The sequence below is a fragment of the Phascolarctos cinereus genome, unplaced genomic scaffold (genome assembly GCF_003287225.1).
Source record: "Phascolarctos cinereus isolate Bilbo 61053 unplaced genomic scaffold, phaCin_HiC Scaffold_5;HRSCAF=322, whole genome shotgun sequence".
Classification (NCBI taxonomy): domain Eukaryota; kingdom Metazoa; phylum Chordata; class Mammalia; order Diprotodontia; family Phascolarctidae; genus Phascolarctos; species Phascolarctos cinereus.
In genome coordinates, this window is record NW_027555958.1 from 186,706,096 (window position 1) to 186,722,302 (window position 16,207).

At 33.6% G+C, this 16,207-nt stretch overlaps 1 protein-coding gene across 1 annotated transcript in view; it reads right to left on the bottom strand.

Moving 5' to 3' along the window:
- Positions 1–1,128: 1,128 nt before the first annotated feature.
- The window catches only part of BCKDHB (branched chain keto acid dehydrogenase E1 subunit beta), a 157,972-nt gene continuing 142,893 nt past the window's right edge, over positions 1,129–16,207 (bottom strand). Inside the window, exon 9 of the mRNA XM_020975510.2 lies at positions 1,129–1,247. Coding sequence (XP_020831169.1) covers positions 1,155–1,247 — 93 coding nt within the window. The 3' untranslated portion in view covers positions 1,129–1,154. The remainder of the gene's footprint in view (positions 1,248–16,207) is intronic.

A 16,207-nucleotide genomic window follows, 5' to 3' on the forward strand; every position in this document is an offset into this window, starting at 1 on the left:
AACCTTGTTCTATTTCAAAAAAGACAAACATATTTAAATTATTCATTAATGTCACTTTTAAAACAGTTCTTCCCTTAAAAAAACACTTTGAATTATTTTATTGTACTTTGTAATACAAATAAAGTTATAGCAGTTAAAACTTCAAAATAATCAATAGTTTCCTATAAGTTATAATAAACACTGAATTGGTATTTAATGTTATTCATTGGTAATATTTTAATTTCTGAGGAAGTGCTATGATTGAGTTCTACACATTCCATTTATAATAAAATGGAATCTCTACTAATATTGAAGTGAATTAAAAATTGAATTAAAAAAGTAGAGGAAAATCTAATATTAAAATTAATATAAAATATTTTAGGAATTAAGAAAAATTCTCAATATGGCTAAAGAACAGTACAACTTCAACAGTAAACATTTCATTCCAGTAATGTATTTTTACATTAAAACATGTCAGATTTAATTTGCTTTTCAATATACAAAGTAAAGGAAAAGGAATATACTCTTTTTATGTTATCTACTTCATGATATGGCATAAAAAATGTGAACAGAGGCATTAAGTAAATACTCTAACAACTGAAAGTGATACAGAAAGGAATATTATTTTTCTCATGTAACAGGACACACATTTTGAGTGACTATTTTAAAATATGTCTTTACATAAGCCTTTCAACCATTCTGCTGCAGCTGCCAGTACCATAAAGTAATTTAGTTGCACAAATGACTTTAAAAGACTGACTTTTTGACAAAGTAATTTATTACAAGTTGGAGTCTAAAAACATTTAAGACTAACTTCAAAATGAACCATTTCATAGTCAGCTTTGGTTTCATTAGGGGAAAACATCAGATTCAAACTAAGAAGATTTTGCAAAACTCTGCATACAGCTTATTCAAATACAATTTTAAATACACCAGAACATACTATATTGAACTGGTTTCAAACTTTCTTCTCATAGGATTTTTTAGCTTTTATTTTTACCCAAAGCCCTTTTCCAGAAGATGTAATTACACCATTAACTACAAGGCAGTGAACATGGATTTGAATGAAGTACTTACTTTTGTATGTTGTGATAACTAGTTTTTTTTTTCTCCCTAAGACACAGGAAAATCTATGAAATATTAGAATTTATGCAAAAAGAGAGAGAGAGAAGTTACTATACCTGAACTGTAGAACTGATCTCTGATGCAAAGCCTCCTGTCAAGGGAGCCTCATGACTGATCATGAGTCGCCCAGTTTTGGCCACTGACTGAAAAAGAGAGACAAAAAACTCAGTTTTTAAGAGTTGGTATTTTTTCCAACTTAATGATGTTACAGATTTACAAGTGGTTTGAGTTCAGTTACATGCATAACTCAAGAATGGAATCTAAAAATACATTGAATTGCCTTTCTTATGATGGCAGTCTATTCTGACACTATCAAAAGTAAAACAACACTTTTTAAAATGATATTATATATTAACAAACGGAGAGAAAACATAATTCTCTAGCTCCACTGTTAACCTAACTTTTTTGTGATAGATAACAAATCATTTTCAGCTGAGGCTGTTGCAGTTAAACATTTTCCTATATCTCTACGCCAATTTTCCTCTTTCTGTAGCAGTAGTAGGGAGAAAGAAACTGCTATATTTTGTTCATTTCAATGTATATATTTAAATATTCAAATTTTAAGAAAAAACAACCTAGGTAGTTGAGAAGGAAAGTACCAAAATAGTATAGAAAAGCTATGGGGAAAACAGGATAGAAAGAAAGGGCTTAAACTTGGAATACTGAAAATGATAGAAAATATGAAGACATTACAGATAATGTTGATAGATTTCTAAGTTTTTTCAGCACCTGTATGATAAATACAGTGAATCAGAACATCACCATTTAATTTTAATGTAAAAAATCGCATCTGATACAATCACTGCAAATGGGTGATACAGTAGTTCAAAAAGATATATAACATACACTATAAACAAGATGGTATGAAAAAAGTTTAACTGTGACATTAATGGCAGAATTTGAGTTATGTTATAAGGTTAAAAAAAGATAAATGAGTGATTGTTCAACTATCTACTAATTTTATCTTTCTTACATTTTATATTAAATTGTTATGCCTATGAAACATGAATATTCAAATCAAAATATATTTATGCTGTTTCTTCTCTAAAGACTACACAGGATGGATTTTAAGATATGAATTGTTTATAGCCAAGAGAAGATCAGAAAAAGGGTCAATGACTTTGCTAAAAATTCTAAATGGTTCACCTGTTCTAGTTATGTTACAAATAAGATTTAAAATAGTTTATCCTCTCAGTTACAAATATGTGACAAACTAAAAACACTGTGAACTGAATTTAAAAATAAAAGCTCTAACTCCAGTATATTCCTATTTGTTTTTTTTAATTTAAATGATGTCAATTATATCATGAGCAAACTATAAATACAAAATAAAACTTACTAATTAATAAAAGTATTTTATAACTCTAAAAATGTATGTTTAAAAGAAAAAAATCTTGAAAATAATCTGACCTTAAGAAGGTCACTTTAAAAAAAAAAGAGGGCTGGTATTAATACTATGAATCAAAGTTCCTAACTAAAGCTTTTCCAGGCTTGACCTGTTCAGAAAGTCTACAACCAAGTGAGTCATCTTGTCTTCAGTTTCACATAAAAGGAATTTTGAGACTTTTAACAAAAGCAGCTCAGTTATCTTAAAGTGCCATTAATGGTAAACATACGAACAGTGATTGCTATGGTAACCGAAGCTAAAATCATTCAAGGCTTAACTAAGTAAAACAGTCAGCATTTTCAATTATGTTTGGAAACAAATATGCAGATTATGGAGATTACATGATTCCCTGTGCCTAGCACTAGTTAAACACACCACAGATATCTGTTGATTCACATGAACTGATATATTCTCCAGTTGCCTCTAGGGAATCTTCCATGGAGAGTCATTTTCAATAATAACAGGAGGTCCCAATTGCATGAATGGTACTGATGCACTACATGGCTATTGGAAAAGATCACAAACAGATGGGAAAAGACAAAACTTTTATAGGAGCAATTAAAAATATTGGGAAATTAATTCTCTGATTGTAGTTTTACTGGCTTAGAGGAATCATGAACCAAAAAAAAAAAGCATCACAGCACTGTTCCTTATATGCCCCTATGTATTCCTTTATCTCCCAATATCACAGCCGTCTTATGAGTTGAATTTGTCAGTGTGCTTTTTATTCAGCTTCCCCTCTGCCTGCCTAATCAGGGAGTAAATACAATGAAAAAGGTACTGTTAGAATCAGGTAAAAAGATGGCCTAATATTTCCATTTTTTTTTTCAGTTTATAAATATTGACATAATTACAGGTAGAATTCTACAGATATGATTGTAGCTCAGAAGAATTAGGGAATATGAAGAACCAGAATGAGATGCTCTGAGGTTCCCCATTTCTAAGAGCAGTATTGAAAATGCTATTTCAGATGGGGCAATCAATCAGCATTGTGATGTTCAGAAAGGGAGGCAAGTCATTTAATTATATGGAAAGTATCCCTGTTTGTTAACAGTGTTCTGAAAACCTATTTCTTCATACTCGATGCAGAAGACATTGGTCTTCTTAAAGGGATGATATTAAGAAAAATGGTTGTCACCAATAAAAATTCCCAAAGCCAAATCATATTACTCAAAGATTTGAGTACAAAGGTATTTCTGATAGGTTTATTTGTAATTATCACTGGTTCACTGTCCTTTGATTTTCATTCGTCTCTTCACTCCTCAGCATTCTGCTGAGTACCCTCTCTTTTAACATACACTCTCCATTTCTCTGTTCTTTTATAAGTCTACTTAATGTCATATCAAATATTTGGTCAAAAGCACAAGGTGTGAATGTTTGTGTTTGGGGTAGGGGAGAAGACACAATGAGACTTCTCTTCTCCCTTTCCCTTTTCCCTTCCTATCCCTACCTCCCCAAGCACACTTTTGGTTACTTCCTGTAGGATGAAGTGACAGTCCATGTAATTCGCATATGTTCAAATCACACTCTCCATAAACTGATAAACTACTTCAACACTACATTTCTGGTTGCTAGGGTATGGCACTCAAAAGTCCTATCTCTCCATAGGCTTCCTTAACTAAGGAAGTTCCAACCCACACAAAAATACTACTACTACTACTACTATTTATTTGTTTATATAACCATATATAAATACAAAAGCTATAGAGTTCAATGAAAACCAAGGTTATTCTGTTCAACAGAAAGGGAGACAATCAGACAACAAATGAGTAGGTTGTATACTACCTTTCTCATTAAATCAATAGTTATCTTTTGCTTTCAAGAAAACAGTTGAATTACATTAAGCCATCACTGAAAGACTAATTGCTAGAAAATTATTTTAGAGTTAGTCTAAAGTATATATGCTTTGATTTTGTTCATTTAATGAAAAACTACTTTCCATCCTACCTTCCCCCACTCATGTCGTTGAAAAGGCAAAAAAAAAAAAGCAACCCTATAATAAATATGCATAGTCAAGAAAACAAATTCTCACATTGACCATGTGCAAAAAATACTTGTTTCAATTTGTGCTCAGTCAATCACCTCTGTCTTAGGAGGTGAGTAGCATGTTTCATTATGAGTCCTCTGGAATCCAGATTAATCACTGTGCTGATTACACTTCTCAAGGTGTTTGTCTTTTCAATGTTATGGTATAAATTGTTGAGTTCTGTTCCTAAATACATAATTTTTAAAGATAAAATTTTATTACTTTCAAGTGACAGGAAAGGGGTCAATCATTGCAAATGGTCTGTCTGGATAGGGTTTTACTGGTAACAGTCATTTAGCAACAAACAATTCCACAGCAATTTACAAAGCATGGCCAACTTGGTACACTGAAAAGAACAAAGCACTAGGAGTCAGAAGATTTTAGTTCTAATCTGAGATATATTACTTAGTACTGAAATTGATAAAAGGAAATGTATATGCCAAGGTTCAAGCACCTCCTTTTGATCAGGATATTTTGATTATTATGTATATTCCTCAAGATTTTAAAGCAACAAAGTACTAAAGTTTTTTGAAATATTTGGTCCTCTCAGCTATATTAATAATCTCCACCCATTTGTTTATGTGGTAATTATTTCTTAGGAAAAAGTAAGCTTCATATCACCTGATATGATAGAAGTTATAGATTAATAGAATCTAAATTAATGATGTTTTAATGCAGCATTAATAATGAGGATCAATGGTAACAAAATTGCAAAGTTAAGTATAGTTTTGGAAAAAAATAAAAAAAGTTGGCACTACAGCTAGTACAGCTTGGAGCCCAAAAGTTGAACATATGTTTTAGTGAATCTGGTCTGTAAAGATTTTTAACACAATCCGTGCAGGAAAACTGTTAAGCTGTCATTCCAAAAGAAAATGATATAGACAGGATGACTGTTAAGTTTGCACATGTCTGAAAGCACAACATTGACATCAGAAAAGTAAAAACAGATCTTTTTGTCATTAAAACCTTTAGCAAGATATTTTCCACAGTTTCACTGAGAAATAAAACCTTTCCGAGACTTTGTTACAAGCCAATTAGCAAATTATCATTACAAACAGGTGAATATAACAATTTTCTTTCATTATGGCCAATATATCATTTGCATGATGTTGTATAGTTGAAAGCAAAGCTTACGAAAAGCAAATGATTAATCCAAGTCTGCCTCCACCAATACCCCCTTAAAAGTTGCAAATGATGCACAATTTAACCCAGCGGATTTAAATTTAATACTTATGTTTTGTTAATAAGAGTAATCATGAAAAATAACTGCTAACACAAACCATAATCATTAATCAGCTTTAAACTCCCACCCAAATGAATGAGTTCTAATGTTTTTTGAAATATTTTTTCATCTATCTACCCAAATTCTCATACTAATCAGTTAGCCAAAAACATCTCACAAATCATCACAAGCTAACAAATGTTTTGGTATTTGCCTATTAAACATTAGTCATCAGTGTGGCCTTCACACATATGACAGTACAATTGGCCAATATTCCACTGGAGAAAAACCAAAGCTAAAAGAGAATGAACCAGTCATAGGCTTCATGAAAAGTCTAATGTGATAGCAATGGAGTTTCAAGTATTTTGGTATAGTAGGAAAATGGTGTAAACTGAAAAAACTGAGACCTTAGGGTTTTAACACACATGGAAAAATCTAAAAGGGTACAAGCAAAGCCTGAGAGAGAACAGAATAAACTGTAGAATGGAAAGACAAGCAAATGATGGTGATTAATGGAACATTAGAAATTTTCAGAAACATTGCCTGGCTAATCTTTCTCTGAATAATTAAATTTATGTAATCAATGATAAAACATTAAAGAAGCCATTAAAAAAAATTTGAATCAAAATTAAAGATTTCTCTTTTTCTGAAAATATTTTCAAAATATCTTTGCAATTCTTTGGCCAAGTGTGTTTTATATACATACACATACACATACACACACACACACACTCCTTTCCTCTCTCCTCTCCCCCCTGTCTCCATCTCTCCTCACTAAGTCACATAGCTTGTGTGTTAAGACAGGAGTTGAATGTAGGTCTTCCTGGCTTTCAGCTCAGCATTTTATCATACCATTTTGCCTCTTATAAACTGTAGGGCATTCTATAAATATGAGCTATTATCATGGTCTTCGCTATGACTTCAAGGAAGACACAGTAACACTTCATTCGCATGTTCATAATTGCATATTTATTTTCATCAGCATTGTTAGCCTCTTCATCAGCACAGATCACAACCTCTTTATAACTTAAGTGTTCACTGAGGGTGACTGGGGCCAAAAGATGTATGACACTTTGTCAAGCTGGTGATGACCACAGACCAAATTAGAGCTTGAAGGGACCTTAGATTATCTAGATCAAGAGTTCTTAAACTATGTTAGTGTCATGGATCCTCTTTGACAGCCTGGTGAAGCCAATGGAATTCTTCTTAAAAATATTGTTTTTAAATGCATTAAAAAAACAGTGTTACAAAGAAAATCAATTATATTGAAACATAGTTATCAAAATACTTTTAAAACAAGCGGAAAGACCCCAGATTAAGAACCCCTGATCTAAACAAAATCATCATTTCACAGAAGAGGAAACTGAGTTTCAGACAGGTAAAGCAACTTGGACAAAGTAACACAGTCTGTAATTATCAAAGGTGGGATGAACTCAGGCCCTTTGACTCTAAATCCAGAGCTCTTTACACTGAGCAGGTTGCATTTCTAAATTCAGGTAGACTTGTAGTTGGACAACAGATATCCAGACCTTAGGGGAAGCTATACAGCTTTGTAGAATCAAACATATTCCACTGAAATAGCATCCTACAAGTCAGGATCACCAGCAAATTATAATGAGGTACTACAGTGGATGAACCTTTTAGGGAAGGTGAACTTTCTTATTATACTTTTATTAAAATTATTTGTCCACATTTCTTACCCTTTAGCCTCATGAAGGAAGGGGCTGTGTCTTATCAAGACTTAAAACTATTAACAACTATGAGAAACAGGGCTCCAAATTATTAATAATAAGAAAAAAGAAGTCAAGCAACTCTGGGATTTTACTTTACACCCAGAAAACTGGCAAAAACAAGAAGTGGAGAGTCATTGTTGGAGGGGTTGTAGAATGACAGATACACTCTAAGTAGAGCTATAAATTGATTCAAACATTCAGGAAAGCAATACAGAATTGTGCAAAGAAAATTATGAAAATGTACATAACACTGACTCAGAGCTCCTACTTCAAGGCAAGGAGGTCAACAATAAAAAGAAAGGTACTATAGACACCCAAATATTTATAGCAGCATTATTCCTAGTAGCAAAGAACTAGATGCTCATTACCTGGGATCAACAACCTATAGAGTATGACTATTACTTTGGATGAAATATTACTTTGCTATAAGAAATAATGAGCATAGAGAAGCACTGGAAAACTTATATGAAGTAATGTAAAATGCAGTAAGTTGAGCCAGGAAAAAATTCAAAGTATAAGTACGAAAAACAAGAACAAAAAAGTCAAAATTGAATGCTGTTTTATTATAATGACCAAACTCTGCACCAAAGAAGAGATAAAGTTGTCTACTCAGCTTCTTCAAATAGGTGGGGGATTATAAACTTGCAATACTGCATATGTCAGACTGTTTCGATGTGTTTGATGAATTATGATAAATTTATTCCTTTATTCTTTTATTATGAGGGATGGATCTCTGGAAGAAGGAGGGAGAAGGATATACTGGGAAATGATGGTAAAAACAACAAAAAAAATAAGATTTGTTTTTTAAAAGTGCATTTTGGGGGATTAGCTAAATAAAGAATACAGAATAAGTATGTTTTTTTTTTCTCTGCCATGACTGAAAAGTTGGTAATGATACTGAAATGGCCTGAAGAATGGAGAGGAGGAAACTTATTAAGGAAGGTTTCAACCTTTTCAGTGGAAGAGCAGTTTCCTAACTCACTGAGAAGTACAGAGATTGGGAATATGGTAGGGCTGTGAGGAAAGACAAAAAGGTACGGTCACTGTAGGGAAGAAGATAGGTAATCAACAAGGACATGGGAAAAGTATTGATGATGACTGAGGTTACATGCCAATTTCTGTTAAGTGAATTTTTTTTATACTTTTTCAGTTTTTTCATACTTTTACCAGGGATAGTAAGTTACTAGGAGGGCAGCTAGGTGTCGCAGTGGATGGAGCACCAGCCCTGAAGTCAGGAGGACCTGAGTTCAAATCCAACCTCAGACTAAACACTTGACACTAGCTGTGTGACCCTGGGCAAGTCACTTAACTCCAATTGCCTAAAAAAAAAAAAATTACTAGGACACACACTGAAACTCACCTTCCTGAATAAATCCTTTACATTGGCTTATTTTTTATTTGTTTGTTAGTTTGCAGTCAAGTAAAATACAGAACACATAGCTGAATGGGCTCTGGGCCAAATTAACATTTTACATTTCTGAAAAAATATAATTTGTAATAAAAACTAAAGCAGTTTCTAATATCAATCATGTTTATTTATACAATACTTTAAAGAGAAGTTAAGTGACTTGCTCATAGTAGCACAATTAGTAAGTATCAAAGATAGAAAAAACCTCAAACCTTGCTATTTAAATTCAGTACTCTTTCCATTACACTACAAAATTCAGCTTCCAATAAACTGCTTTCCCACCTTTGTTTCAGAAGTTGTTGTTGTTTTTTTTTTTATCTCTCTACAAGTGGTTTTCTCTACTAGAAGTTAATAGGAAGGAAGCTGGGGGAAATGAATGTTTCATTTTTGTCTCTGTATTCGCATCACCTAGCACAATGCAGGGGACATAGCAGATGCTTAATAAATGACTGATGACTGATTGAATGATGGTAATAACTGAGAAGTAGGGTGCTAATAACTGTAAATGTGTGAAGCCACCAGCACAATCTATAGACTAAAATAAATCAAGCAATTTTCAAAATAACTTTTAATGCTGGTTACAAAATCGGAAAGGTCTCTATAACTTTCCAAGTGGATCTAATATGAGACGTTCCAAAGTTCTAATGCATAGCACAATACAAAAACAAAAGGAAAACTATGGTAAAGGTTGTTTCTTTTTATCATAAAAAAATCATCAAAATACATGAAAAGAGCATTTCAAGATCCTATAATGTACACAAAGTATGAAAATCAATGTATCCCCATTAAGTTTGTAAAGGACCAAGTTTTATGAATGTAAGTTCTATATTCTTCTGGTGAAAATTAATTTATCATTCCCTTTTACAAGCAAAAAAATTTAATGATTAGTCCCCGTTCAAGTCCTAATGCTCTGTTTGGCAGATTTTGTCCCTTCTCTCAGCATTGACAACATAGGGAAATAATGAGTCTGGAGGTTATAAGAATACTGAAATTTAAGAACTGACATCGCCTGTCGTACACATAACATACCCTCAATAATAAAAAAGTGATCCTAACCAAAACCAAGTTTGTCAGCCAGTTACATTTTACTCTGTTACTTCAAACACTAATCAAGGGTAAAAGTTCTTGGACAGCTAGTTGGGTCTCTCACTAAAGAAAATTTACCTCTAGGGAAGGCTCAAAAGTTTAAAGTATAAACAGTGTTGTACTCCTGTGTCACTATGGATGGATGAACCATGTACATTTTGTAAAAACTGCTTCAATCAGTCCCTTGCAGAATGAATCATTACCAAAATGCATGTCTTTTCCCAGGAAAAACATTTAATCTCTTAGTCTTTTCCCCTATTTTTAAGGGCAGTGGGGAGATCTAAATCAAAAGAAGTAAAACACTAAGAAGAATGCTAAGCTGTTTTTTCAAGTTTTTCATGGCTTTTTAGAAAAAATTTATATGATATGATTCTAATGGTGAATGAAAAAGTAAAGCGTACACTTTCTACATAAAAGCACAAACTTACAATATATAAATTAGGAGATTCTTTTCACAACAAAAAGATACCATGAAAAGATCTTTTAAATAGCACTAAAGTACTTTTATAAATTATTAACTAGCTGACAGAGAGTCTGAGGATCACAGAAATTAAAAGTTAAAAACTTGGGAACCATGATCAATTGAGTATCAGTGATAAATGAAGATAATACATCTCTGGAACAACAATATGTCAACATGAGTATATAAGTCAACTAACAAAAAAGATCCATGCAACTTTTCATGGACATATGTAACATATAAAGATGAATTGATTCTGTGAAGAGTTAGTTACTAAAGAGTCTTAAGTGTTTTCCTCATAAGTCTGTACAGAAAGTAGTGCAAGTATTTTTTTTTTGCCTAGGCAATGGAGTTAAGTGACTTGTCCAGAGTCACACAGCCAGTAAGTGTTATGTGTCTGAGGCCAGATTTGAATTCAGGTCCTCCTGACTATAGGGCTGGTGCTCTATCCACTGTGCCACCTAGTTGCCCCAAGTATTTTTTTTACAGATGAGAAAATTATAGCTCAGAAAGGTAAAAAAAAAATTTGAACATGGTCAAATGGGCAGCAAGTAGTAGAGCTAGGTTTCAAATCTGCATTCTCAGATAGTACATTCAATGCTCTTTCCATCACATCATGGGGTCATCCTGAAAAAGATTAGCACTTCTCTAAGCCTACAAGTGGTAGACAAAGGGCTGACCTGATTTGGTAGAAGAAGGTCTGGTTTTTGTTTTGATTTTTGTTTTTTGTTTTTAAAGAAGAGCATGTTAAAACTATGTTTTAAAAAAGAGTATGTTAAAAAGTATGTCATCACAATGATGCTTGCATTGCTTGTATTCTGTGTTTGTGCACTGAAATTCTAGACAGACACAAACACATATTTAATTCCCTGACCAAAAGGAAAGACTATATTCTAGCTTATGTCTGTCTCTATAGGTTAATAAGAGCCCCAAGCTATAGTAGAGTGATTTCAAGAAACATAATTACTAGCTTATGAACTGGTAATAATTGTGGAAATTTCCATAGAAATACAGCATGTATAAACTAATTTCCCTATCATTGATATTTTTTAATTTTGCTTAACATTTTTTCTTGTTGAAATTTTTCTAGTAAAGACTATACATAAACCAAATCCTAGTTTTTAAAATTAAACTACTTCTTATTTGTGTGTAGAACAAGTAAGTTTATATGAAATATATTTTATATCATTGTCCATCTCAAAATGTGATATATACTTTTTTGGGAATTTCAGCTGTCTATATTAAAGTGAAAAGAGAAATTTCATCTCTGTAGATTTAGTAGGGTTTATTACATACCAAACATACTTTAATTTTTTTAAGAACTGCTTCTCTTTAAAAATTATCTTAGCACCTTTTTTTTCTTTCTGATAAAAGTTAAAGATTTCAAAACACAAATATTTTGGTGACAAGTTCAAAGTTACATAGTCATTTCAAACTGTGAGTAAAGAATTTATTACCTGGTGGCCAATCTGCTAGTGATATGTTTCATCATACTCACCAAGGTAGATTCTTAGACAATAGGAATATACTCAAAGCTTTACCAATCTGGTAGAACATGTTCCAAACCTTTTTCTTATTTTGTAGCCTGTAACTTTGTTGAAACTATTAATAGTCTCAATTTGTATCTTTACTGATTCTCCAGGAGTTCTATCATATCAGCAAATAAGGATAATTTTATCCCTTTCCTCTAAGTCTTTAATTTCTCTTGCTTTACTGCTATTTCTAGCATATGTAGAACTATATCAAATCACAGGGAAAAGGAGCATCTTTACTTCATTCCTGTATTTATTAGAAAGAGTTCTAGTCTATCTCCTTTTCATATCCTTTTGGTTTTAAGTTTTAAAAAAGATCGCTTTAAGCTTATAGTCTATACCATTTTCATCATAAAAGAGTGCTCCACTTTGTCAAAGGTTTTTTTTTATTTCTGTAACTATTCAGATTATTATGTGGTTATGGATAATTTGGTTTTTAATATGATTATGTTGATAACTTTCTTAATGCTTAACCATCCTGGCATGCCTTGTATAAATCTAAATCCCACTTTGTCATAATAAATGATTTCTTCAACAAATCACTGTTTTTTTGACAGGATTTTACTTAAAATTATTAAGTCAATATTCATTAAAGATTTGATGGCACTCTGATGGCAGAAAATGAAGAAGAATTAAGAAGACTCTTGAGGGTGAAAGAGGAAAGCATAAAAGCTGGCTTGAAGCATAATATAAAAAAAAGATCTTGGCAACTGGTCCCATCACTTCCTGGCAAGAAGTGGACACAGTGTCAGATGTTATATTCTTGGCTCAAAGATCACTGCAGATAGTGACTGCAGCCATGAAATCAAAAGATGCTTGCTCCTTGGAAGGAAAAACTATGGCAAACCTCTAGATAGCATTCTAAAAAGCAAAGACATCACCTTACTGACAAAGGTCCATATAGTCAAAGCTATGGTTTTTCCAATAGCAATGTATGGCTGTGAGAGTTGGACTAGGAGGAAAGCTGAGTGCCGCAGAATTCATATTTTTGAATTGTGGTGCTAGAGAAGACTTTGGGGAGTTCCTTGGACAGCACGAAGATCAAATCAGTCAAAACATAAAGATATTAATTCAAGCTATTCACTGGAAGGTCAAATATTGAAGCTGAAGCTTAAGTACTTTAGCCATATAATAAATAGACAGAACTCATTGGAAAAGACCCTGATGTTGGGAAAGATTGAAGGCAAAAGGAGGAGGGCAGAAGGTGAAATGGATAGAAAGTGTTATGGAAACAGTGATCGTGAACTTGGACAGACTTGGACAAATACTAGATAGGCTGGCATGCTAAGGTGCATGGAGTCACAAAGAGTCAGACACAATTGAATGGCTGAACAACAACAAATTCATTAATGATATAAGTTTTCTTTCTGTGTTTTATCTTTACCTGGTTTAGGTATTAGGACTATATCACAAAAAAGGATTCATTTAGGGTGCGTTCTTTCTCAATTTTTGAGAATAATTTGTAAAGGATGAGTATTAAAAGTCTGATAGAATATTCTTGTGAATCCATCAGGACAATGTATGTGTGTGTGTGTGTGTATGTGTGTGTGTGTGTGTGTGTATGTATTTATTTATTTATTGTTTTTATTTTTATTTTTTTTAGTGAGGCGATTAGGGTTAAGTGACTTGCCCAGAGTCACACAATTAGTGAGTGTTATGTGTCTGAGGCAGGATTTGAACTCAGGTCCTCCTGACTCAAGGGCTGGTGCTCTATCCACTGCACCACCCCGCTGTCCCAAGAATATTTTTCTTTGGTAGTTCCTTTACAATTAGATCTGTTTCTTTTTTTTAGATTGGGTTATTTAAGATCCCTATATGGGATTAAATTAATCCTGTTTATTATTGGTGCAGGAGGGGGTGTATTTCTTTTTTTGCACCCTTTTCCAGAGAGGCTTCTCTTACTCTCTTCATAATCCATCCTCTCTTTCTGTGTACTCTAGACCCGCATTCTCTGGTTCATGACCCCTATAATTATCTAGTCTCTATTCTCTGTATTCTTCAAGGAATCAGTACTTCCAAGGCATCCATTCTGGTCCCTCCCCTCTAGGCAGTTTCTTCCACTGCCTTGTAGAACTTGCCCTGTGCTTCACTCCCAAAACAAAGTCAATTCCTACAGCTGACAGAAAAGAAAATGCTCCTTCACAGGACTCCCTTGACTACATCGCTGATTACGTAGCCCATAACTGATCCATACCTTCTCCCTAATTATGTTCTTTTGCTCATTTGTCTCAAAAATCTTCTCCCTGGGATCATGCCCTCCCATTATCCCAGGTACCAGTTTCCTCTCAAGAGCTCCATTACCTCCTCCCAGTGTTAGACAAGGGGTCTTTTCAAGTAGCAAATCCTCTAGGACACATTCAGTACCAAAGCAATGCCTCCTTATTTTCCTCCCCTTTTCATTATTTTCCCCCTTCTTCTCACTTACTCCCAGGTATGCTCTTCTCTTCCTGAAACCACAGGGATTACTTTCTCTTCATTACTAATCCTGGATTCGACTGGGCATACCAAGCACTCCCCTATCTCCCAACTCCCCCTCCCCCTTTCATTCACCTTCTCATTTTGTAATGTAGACCCACAAAAACCTTTGATTCACATGAAGGAAGGGTGTTTGCCAGGTTCTATCCATAATGCTCCAGGCCTGCCTCTTCACTGTTACTTCCACCTGACTTCTGCCTTCACCACTGTCTCTTTGTGTTCACTTAGAAAGAAGTATTTTATTAATCTCTCTATTGTCCCTCTGTTGATGCTGCTGCCCTTATCTGCTGCGTTTGTTAATCCATCTTGTATTTCTGTTGTCCTGGGGTGCTGCAGAAACAAATAATCTCTTCAAATTTGGTTTTCTTTTTAACAGCATTTCTTTATTCTTGAATTTCAATCTTTTATCATTTATAGGTAAGCTTAGTTTTGTAAGGTAGGCTATCCTGGGCTTTATCCTGAGCTCCATTGCTCTTTAGAACACATTATTCCATTCCTTCCTACATTTTCTGGTAGCTGAAGGATAGTCTTGTCTTATTCAAATTTCATTTGTATTTGAAGGTCTTTCACCTTCAAGTTTGCAGAACTTGTCGTTAATGGACTGAATTGTTAAAATTGACTTCTGTGAATCTCGAGCCTACAGTCTTAGTTTTTTTGTTTCTGTTTTTCTGGAGGATATCTATTAATTCTTTTGATTGGTTTTCCATTTTATATGATCAGAGGTTTTAAAAGGCTGTCTTGTATTAATTCCTGTATTATGATGCTAAGATTTTTGTTCTGTCCTGTTCTTCTGGGAAACACATGACTGTTGTATTGTTTCTATGCATTCTTCCTTTGTTTTTCATGCATAGTGAGCATATTTTCTTTTAATGTTATCACTTTTACTTCTAGGTTCTCCTTTTCTTCTATGTATTTGCATTCCCAATCTGTTGTTTTCTCTTATATTTCTTTAGCGAGGTTTGTGGCATTGCAGATTCCAGTTTTTATTCTGCTCCTTATTTTTGCTGCATAGGCCATAAATTCTGCTCTCATAATTCTCATTTCTCTTTTAAACCATTTAGGAACACTGTGTTGTGGTTCCATGTTCTCCTCAAATTCCACAGGGTCCTCTGTCTCATCAAGTGTTGTAACATTTTCTTTTGCTTTGATGCATTTATTCATAGATGCCTTAACTCATTTACTAGATCTGGAAACCATAATTCCTTCCTGCTTACCACCTATATTTGGTCTGAGGTTAGTAAGAAATTGAAATGGGAGCTGGAGAGAACAGGCAAAGGGATAAGAAGTAAAGGTAAGAAGGGACTGACATTTTCCTCTTCCCTTTTTTCAGAAGCCTCTCTTGACACTAGAGATTCAGCTAGCAGCAACACTATCAAACCTAATATCACTGCCATCCAACAGTAAAGAAAGCAAACAAGGATAGGGAAGTTCCTATGGCCATCTGGCTTTATGTGAGTTAGTTTTTTGAAAGGTTACATTATCAGCAATGGATTAAAATTTTATGACAATTCATGTGGGCTACTTTTTCACTGGATGAATTTCAATAACTCAGGGGAAAAAAAGCAATGAAGAATTCAGAGTAATATGTAACTTTAGATCTTCAGTAGTTTTCTTAAATATCCCAAATAAAGTGAGTGAACAAATCCAAAACCTAATGAATTTTAATGTGCAAGAAAAAAGAGGTTTATAGCTCTGAAATCCAAGTTGGTTTTATTCCCCAAAATGGACTTGCTAATGTGCCCTATTCTTGAACCACACCATACAACATTTCTAC